Consider the following 20,431-nt stretch of genomic DNA (forward strand, 5'->3'; position numbering starts at 1 on the left):
CATGGATCTTCTATATGACTGGAGCACTCTACTGTTTTGCAGTCACTACTGTAACAACACAAGTCAAAGATCTTCTATATGACAGCCGCACTGCTGTTTTTAAGGATTTATGGCAAAAGCAATAGTCAAAGATCCTCTATATAACATGACGTGTTCTGCTGTTTTTGAGGACCTACTGCAAAAATTCTTGATATGACAGAAGCGCTGTGCTGTTTTTGAGAACCTACTACAAAAACAGTAGTCAAAGATCCTCTATATGACGGGAGCACTCTGCTGTTTTTGAGCACCTACTGCAAAAACATGGATCTTCTATATGACTGGAGCTCTCTACTGTTTTGGAGTCGATACTGTAACAACACAAGTCAAAGATCCTCTATATGACAGCCGCACTCTGCTGTTTTTAAGGATTTATGGCAAAAGCAATAGTCAAAGATCCTCTATATGACATGAGTGTTCTGATGTTTTTGTTTAACTACTGCAAAAAAACGGCGGTGTAGTCCCAGGCACTGTTTGCTGACGTGTTTTTCGTTTTTTGGTCTTCAGGCGTGGAGTGCATCGTGGTCCTCCCGGAGCCGCGCAGCCACTGGGACCCGGTCTTCGGCACTTGCGTCTTCCTCTTCTCCTTCCTGATCCCGGTGGCCATCATCAGCGTCTGCTACAGCCTGATGGTCAAGCGCCTGCGCAGCGTCCGCATCCTGTCGGGCTCCAAGGAGAAGGACCGCAACCTGCGGCGCATCACCAGGATGGTCCTGGTGGTGGTGGCCGTGTTCGTGGTGTGCTGGACTCCCATCCAGATCATGGTCCTGGCTCAGTCCCTGGGCTTCAACCTGAGCAGCCTGTCCACGCTGGTCCTCATGCACTTCTGCATCGCGCTAGGCTACGTCAACAGCAGCCTCAACCCGGTGCTCTACGCCTTCCTGGACGAGAACTTCAAGCGCTGCTTCCGCGAGTTCTGCCAGCCGTCGCCGTTCCGCCTGGACACGCAGCAGTCGGGGCGCATGAGGAGCATCGCCAGGGAGGTGGCGGCCGCTTACAGCTGCAAGGGCGGCGAGGGCGGCGGCCCCGGCGGCGGGACTCCTAACCCCGCGTGACTAGGCGTGGAGCTGCCGCTGGTGGGGGTGGACCCCCCGCAGAGCGGGGACACGCCGGGGACGGGGAACTCCAACACGGAGCTGACTCAGATCACCGCGCTCTAGCGCCACGAGCCCCCCCGCCCCCCGGTTAGACGACTGGCCTGGGGCGGGGGGGAGTCCGACAACGACGACGGGAAACGGATCTGAGACGCCGTTCCGACCTTTCATTGGTGCTTTTCGGACCGTGGAGGCGTGGCTTGTGACGGGAGTCACGTGATCAAACATGGAGGAGAAGGTGTACTGTGATATATGTACAGTATGTATACTATTGATGGAGTGCGCCCCCTGCTGTGGGGCGTATGAATGTTCAATTATTATTACGGTGCATTCAGGAAACTGGGAATTCCAAACCTCTTTGTCATCACACATAAATATAAAGGTACGTTTATTCCTAATTCTGGCTCATACTCATGGAAGCTGGCCTGCATGGAGTTTGCTGCTATGATATGTTGCTATAAACGCTGCATGAACTTCACGCGCGTATCGTTGCTGTTTTTGTTTCCGAACGTGATAACCCACTTCCCGGTTTCCTTGAATGCATCACCAGCACATGTTTTACAGGCGCGGTGGAACCTCCAAACTTCAAACTACAAATACGTCTGTTCCAGGGTCAAACCGTGGCAAATCATAACAGCATCATTTAGTGCTAAGTCGCTTTTGAACATTCTTAACTGCTGTGCAAGTGTAAAAGGAAGCGAAGCACTGTTAACGATGATGTAAATAGGAATAGTCCGTTCCAGGGTCAAACCGTGGCCATCATAACAACATCATTTAGTGTTAAGTCACCAATGAACATTCTTAACTGCTGTGCAAGTGTAAAAGGAAGCGAAGCACTGTTAACGATAATGTAAATAGGAATAGTCTGTTCCAGGGTCAAACCGTGGCCATCATAACAGCATCATTTAATGCTAAGTCACTTTTGAACATTCTTAACTGCTGTGCAAGTGTAAAAGGAAGCGAAGCACTGTTAACGATGATGTAAATAGGAATAGTCTGTTCCAGGGTCAAACCGTGGCCATCAGAACAGCATCATTTAGTGTTGGACCAATGCTTCAAGTCGCTTTTGAACATTCTTAACTGCTGTGCAAGTGTAAAAGGAAGCGAAGCACTGTTAACGATGATGTAAATAGGTATAGTCTGTTCCAGGGTCAAACCGTGGCCATCATAACAACATCATTTAGTATTAAGTCACCAATGAACATTCTTAACTGCTGTGCAAGTGTAAAAGGAAGCGAAGCACTGTTAACGATGATGTAAATAGGAATAGTCCGTTCCAGGGTCAAACCGTGGCCATCATAACAGCATCATTTAGTGTTAAGTCACCAATGAACATTCTTAACTGCTGCGCAAGTGTAAAAGGAAGCGAAGCACTGTTAACGATGATGTAAATAGGAATAGTCCGTTCCAGGGTCAAACCGTGGCCATCATAACAACATCATTTAGTGTTAAGTCACCAATGAACATTCTTAACTGCTGTGCAAGTGTAAAAGGAAGCGAAGCACTGTTAATGATAATGTAAATAGGAATAGTCTGTTCCAGGGTCAAACCGTGGCCATCATAACAGCATCATTTAGTGCTAAGTCACCAATGAACATTCTTAACTGCTGTGCAAGTGTAAAAGGAAGTGAAGCACTGTTAACGATGATGTAAATAGGAATAGTCCGTTCCAGGGTCAAACCGTGGCCATCATAACAGCATCATTTAGTGTTAAGTCACCAATGAACATTCTTAACTGCTGTGCAAGTGTAAAAGGAAGTGAAGCACTGTTAACGATGATGTAAATAGGAATAGTCCGTTCCAGGGTCAAACCGTGGCCATCATAACAACATCATTTAGTGTTAAGTCACCAATGAACATTCTTAACTGCTGTGCAAGTGTAAAAGGAAGCGAAGCACTGTTAACGATGATGTAAATAGGAATAGTCCGTTCCAGGGTCAAACCGTGGCCATCATAACAGCATCATTTAGTGCTAAGTCACCAATGAACATTCTTAACTGCTGTGCAAGTGTAAAAGGAAGCGAAGCACTGTTAACGATGATGTAAATAAGAATAGTCCGTTCCAGGGTCAAACCGTGGCCATCATAACAGCATCATTTAGTGTTAAGTCACTTTTGAACATTCTTAACTGCTGTGCAAGTGTATAAAGAAGTTAAGCACTGTTGATGATCATGTAAATGGAAGTGGTCTGTTCCAGTGTCAAACTGTGGCCACCGTCAAATCTTTTATTAAGTGTACAGGCAGTATTTGATGTCGTATATTGACATTTTTAACCATCAAGTGTAAAAAGAAGCAATTTTGCATTTCCTGTTTGACTTTAGAGGCATGTTTTGGGTTTAACTTTGGAGGTTCCACCATCTTTTTGATAAACGATACAGAGCCTTTGTAAATGCTGCATGGAGGCGTCGTCTTGTGTGGCCGAGCACTGGGTGGGCGGGGCCCGGGCGGGGCCCGGCAGAGGGTTGGCTTATTTGAACGCAAAGCAGGAGAACAGGGGTCACCGGGGGCTCGGACCCCGCTCCAAAAGGGACAAAGGGGCTCTCTCTCTCTCTTCTTCTTCTTGTGTCTTAAAGTGGACTTGAACCTGAGCGCGAAACCACGTGGGGTCACTCGGGAGAGGAACGAAAACACTTGCCTTAAATCCATGCTATATTTTAGCTGCTCCTGTGTTAGCTTAAGTGGTGCCCCCGACGTAATAGATGCCGTATATTGCACACCACATCGTAACGTTAGCCACATTAGCATAGCTATGCCATGCTAAAGCGCTAACGTTGCGCTCGCATTTTTGCTAGTGTGTTAGTCTAACACAGCTAACCATAGCGATACAACTCAACCTGGACAAGTCTCATACAATTAGCCTTGACGTGATTTTAAGACGTGTAGCGAAGCTGGTGGGCGTAGTCAAGATTATGGTGTATTTTTTGTTCTTGGGGGGCCAAACAGAACCAAAATAGTTAAATTAAAAAAAAATTAAAATTTGAAACTCTCCTATTCTATACACATTGTAATAGAAGGAGCTAAAAATAGAATAATAAAATAAAATAAAATAATACATTTGGCCAAGTCTCCTTTAGTATTTAAACAATTTTAAGATGTGTAGCGAAGCTGGTGGGCATATTAGTAGATTTATTTGGCATAAAATAAAATAAAATAAAATAAAATAAAATAAAATAAAATAAAATAAAATAAAATAAAATAAAATAAAATAAAATAAAACAATAAATTTGGCCAAGTCTCCTTTAGCATTTAAACAATTTTAAGATGTGTAGCGAAGCTGGTGGGCATAGTAGTAGATTTATTTGGCATCAATTAAAATAAAATAAAATAAAATAAAATAAAATAAAATAAAATAAAATAAAATAAAATAAAATAAAATAAAACAATGAATTTGGCCAAGTCTCCTTTAGCATTTAAACAATTTTAAGATGTGTAGCGAAGCTGGTGGGCATAGTAGTAGATTTATTTGGCATCAATTAAATTAAAATAAAATAAAATAAAATTTGGCCAAGTCTCCTTTAGCATTTAAACAATTTTAAGATGTGTAGTGAAGCCTTTTTTTTTTTTTTGCAAAGCAGTTTTCCATCAAAGAAGATTTCCTCGGCATTCACAGGGTATTAATCACTACAATATTCGAATATGTCCAGATTATGATATATTTTGGGGGTGGGGGCGATTTGGTCCCATGGGTGTTGTTTTTGCAAATGTCCTAATCTATACACTTTGTAATGGAGGGTATTTATAAAAGAATAATAATAAACATTTCTCTAATATTAACATTTGAACTATTTTAATATGTGTAGTGAAGCCTGATTTATGTACTTTTGAGTTTTATGAGGTATTAGCATATAAAAAATATCAAAAAGAATATGTGCTTCTTAGTCAAACGGACCTTTTTTGCAAATCTAGTAATAAAATGTCAAACTAAATCTGATACAATTTTTAAAGATGTGTAGTGAAGCCTGATTTTTTTTTTTTTCCCCGAAAGTGGTGGGCATGTACCGGTAGCGAGAAGCGGGTCAGAGGTGGCGTCTATGATTTAAGCGTGCGTTTGAGCGCCTCTTCTCTGAAGTGAAGACGGTCGTAACGTTTGGTGCTCATAAACTCCTGTTCCATAAATTACTGTTCCAAGATCATCCAACAGCCACTTTGGCGTGGCGGGGGGGAACTTTTAAAAAGAACCTTCTTTGTATTATTGTGTATATTGTAGCTTTATATAAAAAGGTGTTTTTATGAGCGGCGTAAACAGGTGTCTCCGTGACAACCATCTTCAACATGATAGCGTGGTTCACTTGCACGATATAAATTCATAAACAAAACAAAACACTTGAATGCGTCAAAGCTGTAAAAAGAAAAGTGCGGGTAACCGTGGCAACAGTGTGAAGACTTTGTGCGTCACAATCGTTCTTGAAATAGTTCCTCGGTGACGTTCCGTAGCGGCGGTGATACCGACGCGGTTCATCAACCTCCTCTAGTTGTCTTATTGATGTGTAGATGAAAAAAAACACACACACAAAAAAGGTAGTCAGGGGGGGTGAAAGTACATTTTGCAGACAACTTGAATGTTAAAGCTAAAGAATAAGCGTCGGAAAGCCAAATGTGCGTCGTTCCGATTGTGTTGCTTTACTGTGTTTGCTGCAGGAGAACAACGGGCTATCTTTGTATCTCAGCTGACCCGAGTCGTGACGTAAAAACACTTCTTAAGGCTAACTTGATGTAGCCTGGGCTGTTTGCATCACATGACTCCGGCGGCGATGTCCGCTGGCATACTTAAACGCTTTTTGCTCAAGATTACATTTGAACCTGTGTGTATGTGTGTATAAAACATATGGAATATTTATCTATTTTGCATATGACATGAATAAAGACATTGATGTTGGACAATGCCAGTCTCATGTGTCTAATGTGTGGCCATCAAAAAATTTTGGAAAAGACAAAAAGGAGCAAAAAATGCAGTTTGAATGTTGTATTCTTGTGTTAAATAATGCCAAAGTTCCAGATAATAAGGTTTGAAAGAAGTTTTGGGATGGGTGAAAATGCTCCGTTTGAAAAGGCGTGGTATAACCGTTCCTTTGTGACATCACAGAGAGCGGACTTCCTTATATATAAACTCTCTCCCCTCCCCTCGATGTAGAAATCTTTCTGTGCTGTGACCCCACAACGCAATACAAAGCGCCAAAAATGAGCATTCTACGACTGCAAGTCAAAGATCCTCTATGTGACAGGAGTGCTGCTGTTTTTTACACTTGTTTACACAGTTGCTAATTTTTTTTTTTTGCAGTAATTACTGCAAAAATATTAGTCAAAGATCCTCTGTGTGATAGGAGGTCACCGTTTTTTTAGCAAACTTACTGCAAAAAATGCAAACACACGAGTCAAAGATCCTTTATGCGACAGGAGCCTTCTACAGGCAGTGCTGCATGCAATATGCAAGCTAACATGCTAGGTTGCAGGTTTTCCATGTTCTCAGTAGCTTCATCGTCCTCCTCCTCAAAATGTACATTTGTTTGCTCATTTTTCCATCGCAGTAGAACAGCCGCATGTTGCAGAAACTGCATTTGATCAAGTTTACTTAAGATTTGTCAGATCAACCCATATGGATGTTCTGTTGACACTCATTACATTTGGCTGAGCAACTTTCAAGTACCGGTGATCGCCGGTTCCATTTCATAACACACCTCATACAGAAAAGAGAATTGTTGACAATTTAGTATATATATTTAGCAAGTAAGGGTGCACATAAAAGTGTTTCATGCGTCATGCATATATTCTGTAAATTAATACCAATGATAATTGGTTTGAAAACATATTGACAATAATATATTTCAGCATCAATTTGTGGGACAATAAAAATTGTTTTGTGATCGGTTAAACAAAATTCCAGTCATATTTTGTCATAGTTGTGCTGCCCTTAACATGTTGTATTTTTGGCTGTTGATTTGGCGACACCTAGTGGACGCAATAAGCCACTGTATGTTCGTTGGCTGCTGTTCAACTCGAACCGTCGTCAAAAACTTATTTGTAGTAACGGAATATCATCTATTACTCTTCTTCCTTGGACACTCTATGACTGTAAGTAACGTCCAACCTAATTTAAATCATTGTAAGGCATGAGAAATGTAATTTTACGACTGTTGTATAGGTTTGCTAGGTTTGCTAGTTGTGGCTAACTTGAAGATGGTAGCTATTATGCTAGCTGTACTCCTATTGATGTTTATCCTTTGTATACATATAGCTGTATATAATGTATATGTTGGTGCTGTGTTTATGTTTCTGTACAGTTTTACAGTATTAGAAGAAGAATTACTCCCCTAAAGGACGAGCAAAGACAAACCTTGATTGTTTATTGGAGCACATTCAACTGTCAACTAGCTACCAAGCTTAGCATCATAGAAACGCACTGCAAGGCCAGTACTGTAGTACTTATTAGTACTTTTTCTTCTGATGTTAGAAAGCTTCCCCAAGTCTCGTTCTCATGAGTTGGGTGTCTCCTGACACTCCTTGTTCAGAATAAGGCTTCACTACACATCTTATTTGTTTGCTTTTGTCTTCATATTACTGTTGGAATTCAATCATCCACTCTATTGCAAGTTGTATCGAATCAGATATTTGCATATATGCAACCTGAGGACCAATGTGCTCCCATAATAATAATAATAATAATAATAATAATAATAATAATAATACCTTATGTTACCTTATGTTACCTGACATTACCTTGTTGCCTTACGTTACCTTGTGTTACCTTACATTACCTTGTGTTACCTTATGTTCCCTTTTGTTACATTACCTTGTTACCTTATGTTACATTACGTTACCTTATGTTACGTTACCTTGTTACCTTGTGTTACCTTATGTTACATTACGTTACCTTATGTTACCTTATGTTACGTTACCTTGTTACCTTGTTACCTTGTGTTACCTTATGTTACCTTATGTTACCTTATGTTACCTTACGTTACTTTACGTTACTTTACGTTACTTTACGTTACTTTACGTTACTTTACGTTACTTTACGTTACCTTGTTACCTTACGTTTCCTTACGTTTCCTTACGTTTCCTTACGTTACCTTGTGTTACCTTACGTTACCTTACGTTACCTTATGTTACCTTACGTTACCTTATGTTACCTTGTTACCTTACATTACTTTACGTTACCTTGTTACCTTACGTTACCTTGTGTTACCTTACGTTTCCTTACGTTACCTTGTGTTACCTTACGTTACCTTATGTTACCTTACGTTACCTTATGTTACCTTGTTACCTTACATTACTTTACGTTACCTTGTTACCTTACGTTACCTTGTGTTACCTTACGTTACCTTATGTTACCTTGCGTTACCTTGTTACCTTACGTTACCTTGTTACCTTACATTACTTTACGTTACCTTGTTACCTTACATTACTTTACGTTACCTTGTTACCTTACGTTACCTTGTGTTACCTTACGTTACCTTATGTTACCTTATGTTACCTTATGTTACCTTACGTTACCTTACGTTACCTTGTTACCTTACGTTACCTTGTTACCTTACGTTACCTTACGTTACCTTGTTACCTTACATTACCTTACGTTACCTTGTTACCTTGTTACCTTGTTACCTTACGTTACTTTACGTTACCTTGTGTTACCTTATGTTACCTTAGGTTATCTTACATTACCTTATGTTACCTTATGTTACCTCATGTTACCTTAGGTTATCTTAGGTTACCTTACATTACCTTACGTTACCTTATTTTACCTTACACTACCTTGTTACCCTACGTTACCTTATTTTACCTTACATTACCTTGTTACCCTACGTTATCTTGTGTTACCTTATGTTACCTCAGGTTATCTTAGGTTACCTTACATTACCTTATGTTAGCTTACGTTATCTTATGTTACCTTACGTTACCTTATGTTACCTTATGTTACCTTATGTTACCTTACGTTACCTTACATTACCTTATTTTACCTTACGTTATGTTATGTTACAAAGCCCAAGGCACACAACAACAAGCATGTTGCTGCACTTCATACAGAGGCAGAGGAGGCGGAGGAGGCCAATAAGGTCTGGGCCGGGGAAGCTGGACTGCTGCGGAAAGTTTGTTTTTGATCCAAACTAAATTTCAAGGCTGAACGAACGAAAAACTGGCAAGACGGAATACGGAGTTATTCCAACAAGTGAAAGAAAAACTCGGGGAAGTCGGTATCACGTGATGTTGATGTTTACGCCTCACTGAGCATGCTCCATTCACTATTCTGTTGGATTATAGCCGCGCATGTAGACCAGAGATTGGAATATTCCTTTCCGTGTATACCATTGTTTTGGGAAAAGTCATTCGGAAAAAGGAAAATACTTCTATTTCCATTTGATGAAAACGTACTCCAAGACGGGACCTTTTCTACTCCTGGCCTTAGCAAATGGCCAAACAACACGATAGATACTCACGGGGATGGTGATGCCCCCGCTTTATTCCATTTAATGTGAATGTGATTGTAGTGGGATCATTTCCAGGAAGCCAGACAGGCGGCGAGAGGGGCGAGGGGGGCGAGGGGGCGAGGGGGGCGAGGGCCACCATTCATCCCCGTCCTCGTCTGCATAAACACCTCCTCATTTCACTCCTACTTTGATAGTCATTAGCAGCAATCAGCAGGCCCTGCGACAGAGACTGCTATGACTAAATACAATTAGTTATGAATAAACTCATTTATGTTAATGCTTGCTACGTTATAACGAAGAATAGGAGCGTCATTAGTGTCTATATGCCACGTGCGTATGTAAAATAGCCTCTCATGAAGCCTCTTGTGAGCTATATCGTACATATTTATGTGTCTGCCCTTTATTTTGTTCAAGCAATATAGATCTAGTGCAAGCAGAGTGGTTCGGCGTGAAGAATACGAGCATCAACGCGGCCCTCAAGGTCAGACAGTTATCTCCATGTGCAATTTGCGTGCCCACGTGAGGAGACTAACAACAACAACAGAGCCATTATACAAAAACACTTTCGGCCATGTTAGCGTCACTTGCGATATTAATAAGGCGCTGGCCTTCATGCGGTACTGGATTATTATTTCAATATTACTATCACATTATTAACTGGAACGGGGCGGCCAGCAAGCCACAGAAGAAGAATTAGTGTGCTATTACAAAGTAACACAGGTAAATCTAGCAAAAACAAAATACCAGTGGGAATTGTTCAATACAAAACACTTTTTATTTTACAAACAAGTGATTTAAATACAGTGATTTTATGATATGATTCTCATAAGAAGACTAGACACAATTAAAACCATAAACACAACTTAGCTAAATAAAAACAAAACCCAATACATACACATATTAGCTTTGGCTAATTAGTGCAGCTGCTACCATGGATGCTAATGGTGCATTTGTGGGAGTGCCGCCCGTAGGACTTTTGCCTTTTATCGAGTCACCGAAAACAACAAAGCAAAGCCACAGTTACCGAAAACAATAAAGCAAAGCCACACCATTACAACTGTATTACTTAGGAACTACGCCTAATCTGTCGTATGACTTAAAAAGGTTCTTTTTGCGTCAGGAAAACATACGTTGACTTCTTTCCTGGCGGGAGGCCGTGACGTCATGACCCACGTCGACGTCACGAAGCAGAAAGTGAAGCGGAAAACCTGAGCTCAAGCTAGCTGATTCAGTTTATTCGAGATATTGTGATGGGAGTTCTTATTAATAATTTTTTTAAAAATCATTTTGATTGAAGTCGTAATTAGCTCACGGAGGTTTCGTCATGAAAAGGACTTCCGTTACGTGATGCCGCCACGCATTCAAAATGTCGACTAGTTCTCTTTGTGGCTACTTTTTTTTAAGCGATTCGACGGTAATTACATTTAACAAGAAGTTTTAATTTAAAAGATTAAATTAAATTTTAACAAGAAACTGGAAGTATCCGCCCGCGCGGCACGCCCCCTAACAGACGCGAACACCATAATTACTGTATGACGTTGCGTTTGAGGCGACCGAGGAGTCGTAAATATGACACGTGCAGCCTAAAACGTTGCATAGCATTGTGAATATTGATTTTCTGTGTTTGTAATCCACTTTGCCGTGGAAAACAGAAAGGTCTCTTATGATCAATGAAATATAATACAAATACAATGTGAAGCTCTCCAAGAAGATGAGGCCCTAACAAAGATGCGTTAGGGTAGTGCGGCCCAGTGCATGTTTACCTTCTTCATCCTCATCATCCTCTCCACCGAGGCTTGGAGCTTCGAGCCTCAAGTAGACAAGCAGGATGTGTTTGCAGGAAAAGCCTGTCCCGCCTTCCTGACCTTCTTCAACATGGCCTACATGGCTGGGGCCACGGTGGAGCTGCCCTGCCACTGCAAACCCCACGAGGTGAGTCCATTCGCACCCGCCGCGTAAATAAAGTGTAAAAAGAAGCTCCCTCTCATCCAGGCTGCTCGTCTCCCTCCACAAGTCCAAATTGAAACTTGTGTTCCAGGTTCAGTCCGTGGTATGGTTCTTCAGGAAGCACGGGTCCAACTCTGAGGAGACCAGAGCCCTGACCGATCACCATGGCAACAAGCTGCTGGACTCCAGCCGAATCCCCCACGGCGGCGACCTGCGGAGTCGCTTCTTCATCCGTCTCTTCAGCCTGCTGATCTTCCGAGCCGGCGTGGACGACTCGGGCATCTACATCTGCGGCTCGGCTCGTGGCGACTACTTCTACGCCTACGACCTCGACATCCAGGAGGTCCAGGAGCTGGGGTGAGGTGTCAATGGTCAAAAACATAGTAACTAAACATGACAGGAACCTCTGGCATCGTGCACCTTAGCAGGCGTGATCGGGGTCACACTGAAAAAAAAGTTTGGTTGGAGTTTAAGAGTCATTTAAGTAACATTGCAAATTAGACAACTTTAATAGAGAATTTTATTTTTTAATCCTACTGGCCAAAATTTTTGTTTATTATTATTATTATGAAATGTTACTACTATATTAATATTTTTTTAAATTAGTAACATTTTTACATTTTTTATTTGTATTAAAACTGTATTACTTTTTTCATTTTCTATTGCTATTATTACTGTATTTATATATTAATTCATTCATTTTTTACCACTTATCCACGTGTGGGTCGCAGGGGGATGCTGGAGTCTATCCCAGCTGTCTTGGGGCAAGAGGCGGGGTCCATCCAGTCCAGGGTGTTTATACGTATAGACACAGCCGGGCAGCGAGGCTTCGGACGTCATCGATTCCGACCCGTCCACCCAATGAATCAAGCCTCGAATGCTACCTTTAGGATCAATCATCAATATTCATTTTCATTCTTTTTATTATTTTTTTTAAGATAATTTTTTATTTTTATTTTGCAAGAATAACATTGTAGTATTATGAGGGAAAATAACATCATTTTAGTAGCTTCAATTTGAACTAAATAGAAACAAAACGATGAATAACGTTGTCATTTTCAGAAAATTGTGTTGCAGAAAAAGCTCTAATAATAAAGTGAAGTTGAATAAATTCTAAATATTATGGAAATACAGTCATAACAACAAGAAGAAAATTAACATGAAGAAAGTTTATTAATTTAAAAAGAAAAATCAGCAGAATCGTGGAAAAAAAGTTTTTTTAAAAACTTCTAATATGACAAATAATGTTATTTTGGAGTTGAAATATTTAAAAAAATATTATATAAAATATTCCAAAAGTTGTATTATAAGAAACTAGTAAAAAAAAAAAAGTTGTAATTTTTTTAAACTACCTTGGGGAAAAAGTTATTATATTCTGGGAATAACGTCAAAATATGGGAATAACGTCAAAATATGGGAATAAATGTATATATGTACAAAGTAGAAATATTTTGGCTAATTAAAATAATTACATTATTTTTTGTTATTATTTTATTATTATTGTTTTATATATTTTTTTAAAGAGTGAAGTTGATACTAATAATACAACCTGCAATACCGGAGGCCATAAAGGTGGCATCACATGGTGCAAAAAGGTGTGCTCAGAAAGCATGGATTTGCATCATGGATATTTATGTTTATGAATATTTTTTTCGCAGGTTCGCTCCTGAAAGTAAGACGGTCCGCATGTCAGACGGACGAGGACCAAGATCCGGTCAGCTGCTCTACCGAGTCTTCACCGCCTTCCGTCCGTGGTCGCGCTGCGATCGCTGCGGCGTGCCCGGCGAGCAGGTCCGCGTGGGACTCTGCTACGTCCACTCCCGCTTCCTGCACGTGCGCTACCGGGAGGCCAACGCCACTGTGGCGTCCTGCGGGTCGGGGGCGGTGCCTGAGGCTTTCGGCCGTCTGAAGCATAGAAGACACGGGGCCAGATTGGAGGTCCGGAGCTGCCATGTGACTTGTCCACGTGAAGAAACTCCTCCCCCTTCCGAGTCGGGCAAGTTCATGGTGTTTTCGGGAGGCAGGTAGATGCACAAACACGACACAATGAAAACACGGTGGAAGGAAATGTGCTACTTACTCCTTACTCCGCAGTACCACGCAGACCGAGATGCAGGTTTCCTACTTAAACCACCCGGCGGACCACATTCTGACCCTCGGCTGTCCTGACGCCAAGCCGGGCATGGCGGTGGCGTGGGACAGAGCATCCGAGCCCGTTTACCGGTTGCAGAGCTCCACTAATTCAAGAATTCACATCGACGCTGGACATCATCTGGTCTTCACGCCTGCCACGTATCAGGACTCAGGTTTGTTTGGTTTTCTACCGCGGGGGTGCTGGAGCCTACCCCAGCCGGGCACATATAGACAACCATTAAATGAGGTGCTGACTCTGATGTCTTTGTAGCCGTCTACCACTGCTGGCTTCAGGGGCGCCGGGTGGCTGAGATACACCTGCTGGTCTACGCCAGTTTGGGGAGGAGCCAGTCCATCACGTCCAATGCCGACTTTTGGGCCGCCATGAGGCTGGTTTTCAGATGCTACGCCATCATGACGGCTGTGTTCTGCCTGCTGCTCATCGTCAGAGTGGGCGTGAGACTGCGGCGGGACCGGCACACGGACTGAACTCAGGTGAAGAGGTTCATCTCGGGTGTTGACTCTCACTTTGTCAACGCGGCTTCCGTCGATGAAGGCGAAGGAGCCGACAACCCGACAACGCGTGTTTGTTTCCTGCTGTGTCTTGGCAATTTGCATGTAAATGCAGCACGCCGATGACTAATCCAGGACTCGTGCTTATTTATGAGGCTCGTGCTCTTTCAATCAAAATCGTTCTCAATTGATCCAAATTGAAACTTCTTTGTGCTCGCAATTGCAAAGAAGGATGACACGGGCCGAGCAAACAGCTCGTTGCACGCGTACAATAGCTGGTGATTGCTTCATGATGCGTGCGTGCGTGCGTGTGCGGTCACGTGGCGCCTCTTTATCGGTGATTGGAAATGAACCAGACAGTTTTAGAGTATTGATTGGAGGAAGGCACGGCAAAGCCCTAAAACACCGTCAAGTCACACACACACACAGTGGCGTCGGGAAACATCCTGATTGGTTGCACGGCATCCATAGATTTAACATTCAGGACAACAGTCCCATGGATTGCAAAAAAGTCATGGATGGCCTCTCTTTAATAAAAGCCTCATGACGTTTACTAAACCAGGGGTCTCAAACTCTATTTACTTGGGGGCCACTGGAGCTAGGGCAGGGGTGGGCAAACTACGGCCCAGGGGCCACATCCGGCCCGCCAAGTGTTTGAATACGGCCCGCCCAATCTTTCCAAAGTACTTCATTTAAACTCAACATTCAGGCCTTTTGACATGGTCTGTTGTTTACAAAGTGCTCCTGAAAAAAGGGACACAAGCACATAATAATAATAATAATAATTATTATTATTATTAGATTATTATAATTATTATTAGAACTATTATGGTTATTATAATTATTATATTAATGCTGATTATATTAATTATATATAATATTATTGTTATATTTACATATTTTACATAATAGTAATATAATAATTATTATTTTAATTTTATTGTAATTATTATAATATTGTATTATTTTTAAAATATTTAAATATAAATATAAAATAATAAATAATAATAGCAGATTGCATTTTACAGATACAATAATACCAGGTGGACTGTTACGTGTAAAATATATAGTCTGCCCCCCCCCCCCCCCCCGCGAGTCAAAAAGTTTGCCCACCCCTGAGCTAGGGTCTAGAGCGCTAGCGACCTAAACGGTAGCCTCCAAGTTTTTTCCTTTAAACTTAAATAGCCAAAAACTTACCACTTCCACACGGATAGGGAGGATAGCTATTAACAGTTATTTAACCTTTAACATGAACATTAATCAAACGTAATAATTTTTTCTGGGTACATGATAACATACGGCATCCATATCAAACTAACATTAAACTTTCATATCAAGGCGGGGGCCTCAAACTAGTGTCCGCGTGTTTGAGACCCCTATTTCAATGTATATTATTAAAAGGGGTTCACTTCTTTTTACACTTTCATTGTAGTTAAAATGTTTAAAAGTGACATAAAACATTGAAAAAGCTTTTATGATGGCCACGGTTTGACTCTGGAACAGACTATTTCTATTTACATATTTATTAACAGTGGTTTACCTTATTTTGACACTTGTATGGTAGTTAGGAAAGTTAAAAAGAAGTGACTTAAAACATTGCCCTTACACTTTTAAAAGCTTTTATGATGGCCACGGTTTGACTCTGGAACAGACTATTTCTATTTACATTCTTATTAACTGTGGTTTAACTTATTTTGACACTTGTATGGTAGTTAGGAAAGTTAAAAAGAAGTGACTTAAAACATTGCCCTTACACTTTTAAAAGCTTTAATGATGGCCACGGTTTGACTCTGGAACAGACTATTTCTATTTACATTCTTATTAACTGTGGTTTACCTTATTTTGACACTTGTATGGTAGTTAAGAATGCTAAAAAGAAGTGACTTAAAACATTGCCCTTACACTTTTAAAAGCTTTTATGATGGCCACGGTTTGACTCTGGAACAGACTATTTCTATTTACATACTTATTAACAGTGGTTTACCTTATTTTGACACTTGTATGGTAGTTAAGAATGCTAAAAAGAAGTGACTTAAAACATTGCCCTTACACTTTTAAAAGCTTTTATGATAGCCACGGTTTGACCCTGGAACAAAACTATTTCAATGTATATTATTAACAGGGGTTCACTTCTTTTTACACTTTCATTATAGTTATAATGTTTAAAAGTGACATAAAACATTGAAAAAGCTTTTATGATGGCCACGGTTTGACCCCGGAACAGACTATTTTATTGACATGATTTCCTATGGGAAAAGTGTCAGTCTCTTGACATCTGATTGCTCTTCCGCCATGAGCCTGAGTTAATGATTCCGTGCCACCACACAATGGAATTACCATGATAATGACCTGATTTCTTTCCAAGCAAAGCGCCAACCGAGGAGAGCGTTTTGATATCTCGGTGACATCTTGGGCACGGTGGTTAAGCGTGACGCGGCGTCGCCGGGCCAATGTCACGGCCGTGTTTAAATTCAGCACGCGTCACGCTGCAGCAAGGTCGTCTGCAAAGACACAGTGTGGCTCTCCAAAACTGCCTGCTCGATACCCGCCGGCCCCCCACATTCAGTATACGATATGTCACTGCTCTATCACATGCATGTTTGATTGGCACCGTCAGAGTGGTATCGATTGGACTGTATGTACGTACATTAGCGACACCATCCATCCGGGGGACGGTCGCAGGGGGCGGCTGCCTCAGTCTGGAAGCCCAGACTTCCTGGTCTGTGGCTCCCCTAGGGTGGGGACACACAAGGCATGAAAGCAACTCATCAGAAACCAATTAGCAGAGGCTTTGACTGCATGGTGACTTGTTGCTAGGCAGGGCGCCGTACCGTACTCCCAAGTCTGGAGGTGTGAAGTGCAGATTAAGATGTTCCAATATGGCCGCGCTTGTCAAATGCCCCCATGTTTGTATACGCCTCTCAGAGAAACACAATGCGCGACCTGTTTGAGAGGACAACACAAGGCGTCCATCCTTCCTTTCATTTTGTGTAAGTCGCAGACCCCTGATGTGTTGTTCAAACGGCTCGCAGACGCTTGCAAAAATGGTGATACCCTTTTATGACGGGGGTGTCCTCAAATTATTATTAAATATATAAAACTACATCTCAGCTTTGTCATACAGGTGAAAAGGTGCATTATTTATTTCACCTTCGCCCTTTTTACCTCATTTTTGCTGGTTTTACTTTACAAATATTTCTATTCACATAATATTATGACTTTATTCCCATAATATTTGGAATTTATCCCCATAATATTTGGAGGTCATTCCCATAATATTATGACTTTATTCCCATAATATTTGGAATTTTTCCCCATAATATTTGGAGGTCATTCCCATAATATTATGACTTTATTCCCATACTATTTGGACTTTATTCCCATAATATTAGGACTTTATTCCCATAATATTTGGAGGTCATTCCCGTAATATTATGACTTTATTCCCATAATATTATGACTTTATTCCCATAATATCTGGAGGTCATTCCCATAATATTATGACTTTATTCCCATAATATTTGGAGGTCATTCCCATAATATTATGACTTTATTGCCATAATATTTGGATTTTATTCCCATAATATTGGGACTTTACTCCCATAATATTTGGAGGTCATTCCCATAATATTATGACTTTATTCCCATACTATTTGGACTTTATTCCCATAATATTATGACTTTATTGCCATAATATTTGGATTTTATTCCCATAATATTAGGACTTTACTCCCATAATATTTGGAGGCCATTCCCATAATATTATGACTTTTTATTCCCATAATATTTTGAGGTCATTCCCATAATATTATGACTTTATTCCCATAATATTTGGAGGTCATTCCCATAATATTATGACTTTATTCCCATACTATTTGGACTTTATTCCCATACTATTTGGACTTTATTCCCATAATATTATGACTTTATTGCCATAATATTTGGATTTTATTCCCATAATATTAGGACTTTACTCCCATAATATTTGGAGGTCATTCCCATAATATTATGACTTTATTCCCAAAATATTATGACTTTATTCCCATAATATTTTGAGGTCATTCCCATAATATTATGACTTTATTCCCATAATATTATGACTTTATTCCCAAAATATTATGACTTTATTCCCATAATATTTGGAGGTCATTCCCATAATATTATGGCTTTATTCCCATAATTTTATGACTTTATTCCCATAATATTTGGAGGTCATTCCCATAATATTATGAATTCATTCCCATACTATTTGGACTTGATTCCTGTTAAATACTGTTGACTTTCCATGTATTTTTTTTTATTTGTCTTGTTAAATTCTATTTCATGAACACGCCAGAGCCCTACTTTGAACACCCTTCCTTTATAATCACCAATTTGCATCTTTGGTGCCCCTGTGTGGCGACAGCTGGAATTACATGGCACTAACATGTGTCTTCTCTATTTGGGCTTTTCCCTCCAGGGGTCACCACAGCAAACCAATCTTCTCCATCCAAACCTGTCTTTTACACCAACTACCCTCATGTCCTCCTTCACTACATCCATAAACCTCCTCTTTGGCCTCCTACCTGGCAGCGTCCTTCTGCCAATATATTGACTATCTCTCCTCTGGACATGTCCCAACCATCTCAGTCTGGCCTAAAGGACTTTATCTTCAAGGCCTCTAACATGTAATGTCCCTCTGATGTACTCCTTCCTGATCCTATCCATCCTGGTCACTCCCAATGAGAACCTCAGTATCCTAATCTCTGCTGCTCCCAGATGCTGACGTCTGCCATTAGTCTAGCTTCTAACTTCATGGTATGCTAATTAGCTTTAGACCTCTGGAGTTGCCTCAGCTCTGCACATCACCCTCGTTCTTAAAAATGGCCACCAACACACTTCTCCTCCATTCCTGAGATGACAGCGTCTACACAAGATGGAGTCTACCTGTGTACTCCTTACCTCCACTCTTATAGGTCACCCACGGGTGGGTGTCCTGTATTTTGGTTAATGAAGCACCAAAATAATTCAGAATATACATGTGTGGCCTTCAAGATTAGCCATTGCTCTTAGTAAGGGAGGAAATGTTTCTAAGTGGAAGTCATGTCATGCCGCCATCGGCTTGGTGTATGGCGCCCCCACATGGTGGTCTTGTGCCACACACGCTGCGCTCAATATATATATACACACACATATATATACATATAATGATTGGAAAAAAAGCTATTTTGCTCCAATAATGGAAGAAAAAAAACATTTGTAGTCATTTTATTTGAATAAAAAATACTTTAGCACAAAAGAAAAATAAATAAAAATAAATTTTAAATACAATTAAGAAACTGCAAGTTTTTTGCTTAAAATAAGGCGGGTGCCACCCTGGACTGGTGGCTAGCCAATCCCAGGGCACATATAGACAAACAACCATTCACACTCACATTCATATCTATGGACAATTTGGAGTCGCTAATTAACCTAGCATGTTTTTGGAATGTGGGAGGAAACCGGAGTACCCGGAGAAAATCTTATTATTATTATTATGCCCACTGCATTTTGTAGTAGGAGTGTAAAGGTAACTATAGGGGTGTTACGTCCTGTCTAAAAGACTCTAAGACTGTTTTGATAGCGTATCCACAAGTTTGTAAACAGGTTTTCTATGTCTTATATATATACGTATATTTTATTATGTTTACTATATTGGGTAAATGGGCATGTTAAAGTGATTATAGGGGTGTTATTTTATATCTAAAGGACTCTAATGTTAAAAAAAAATCTTATTCAGAAAGTCGTAAATATGCTTTCTATGTCTTATTTTCTCTTATTATGTCAACTACAATGGGTAATATTAGTGTAAACATGACTATAGGGGTGTTATTTTATATGAAGAGGGCTCCTATAATGTTAAAAATCTTATTTAGAAGGTCCTAATCAGGTTTGTATGTTATTATTATGTCTACTATATTGGGTAAATAGGAGTGTAAAGTTGACTATAGGGGTGTTATTTCATGGACAGAGAGCTCTGATAATGTTAAGAACTGTATTTAGAGAATCGGAAATGTTGTTTTATGCCGTATATGTGAAATGAAACCATGCCGTTCTTTGGCAGGAGGTCCGAGGCGTACCGCACTGCAGCCAGCGTCCATAACTGTCTTTTTTTCGTTCTTTGACAGATATCGCCATCTCGCTGAGTCAAGCATGCCAAAGACAGGAAGCCTTTTTGCCTTCACCATCTGGAGGTTGTGACCGTCGGGCTGATATCTTGCAGCTGTTTTCTGTTTCTATGTGAGATATATTTGCTTTATTTACACA

The 20,431-nt window shown here is 40.5% G+C and overlaps 2 protein-coding genes across 3 annotated transcripts in view; both read left to right on the top strand.

Annotated features, from left to right (window-relative positions):
• Positions 1-4,630, top strand: part of LOC131104488 (delta-type opioid receptor) — a 31,247-nt gene extending 26,617 nt beyond the window's left edge. The window contains exon 6 of the mRNA XM_058051719.2: positions 544-4,630. Coding sequence (XP_057907702.1) covers positions 544-1,091 — 548 coding nt within the window. The 3' untranslated portion in view covers positions 1,092-4,630. The remainder of the gene's footprint in view (positions 1-543) is intronic.
• Positions 4,631-9,798: 5,168 nt separating this feature from the next.
• On the top strand, positions 9,799-20,287 carry LOC131104500 (Ig-like V-type domain-containing protein FAM187A). 2 transcript variants are annotated; one of them, XM_078796477.1, is made up of 7 exons: positions 9,799-10,034; positions 11,394-11,485; positions 11,592-11,857; positions 13,159-13,524; positions 13,595-13,806; positions 13,905-14,128; positions 20,229-20,287. In XM_078796477.1, exons 1-6 carry the CDS (start codon positions 9,941-9,943, stop codon positions 14,120-14,122), a joined length of 1,248 nt encoding a protein of 415 aa, XP_078652603.1. In that variant the 5' UTR covers positions 9,799-9,940; the 3' UTR covers positions 14,123-14,128; positions 20,229-20,287. The 2 variants fall into 2 exon arrangements, with proteins under 2 accessions (XP_078652603.1, XP_078652604.1); XM_078796478.1 differs by lacking the exon at positions 9,799-10,034 and having other exon boundaries at positions 11,217-11,485.
• The last annotated feature ends 144 nt before the right edge of the window (positions 20,288-20,431 follow it).

This window comes from Doryrhamphus excisus, linkage group LG15, assembly GCF_037039965.1.
Source record: "Doryrhamphus excisus strain RoL-2023G ecotype Guam linkage group LG15, RoL_Dexc_Guam_v1.1, whole genome shotgun sequence".
Classification (NCBI taxonomy): Eukaryota; Metazoa; Chordata; class Actinopteri; order Syngnathiformes; family Syngnathidae; genus Doryrhamphus; species Doryrhamphus excisus.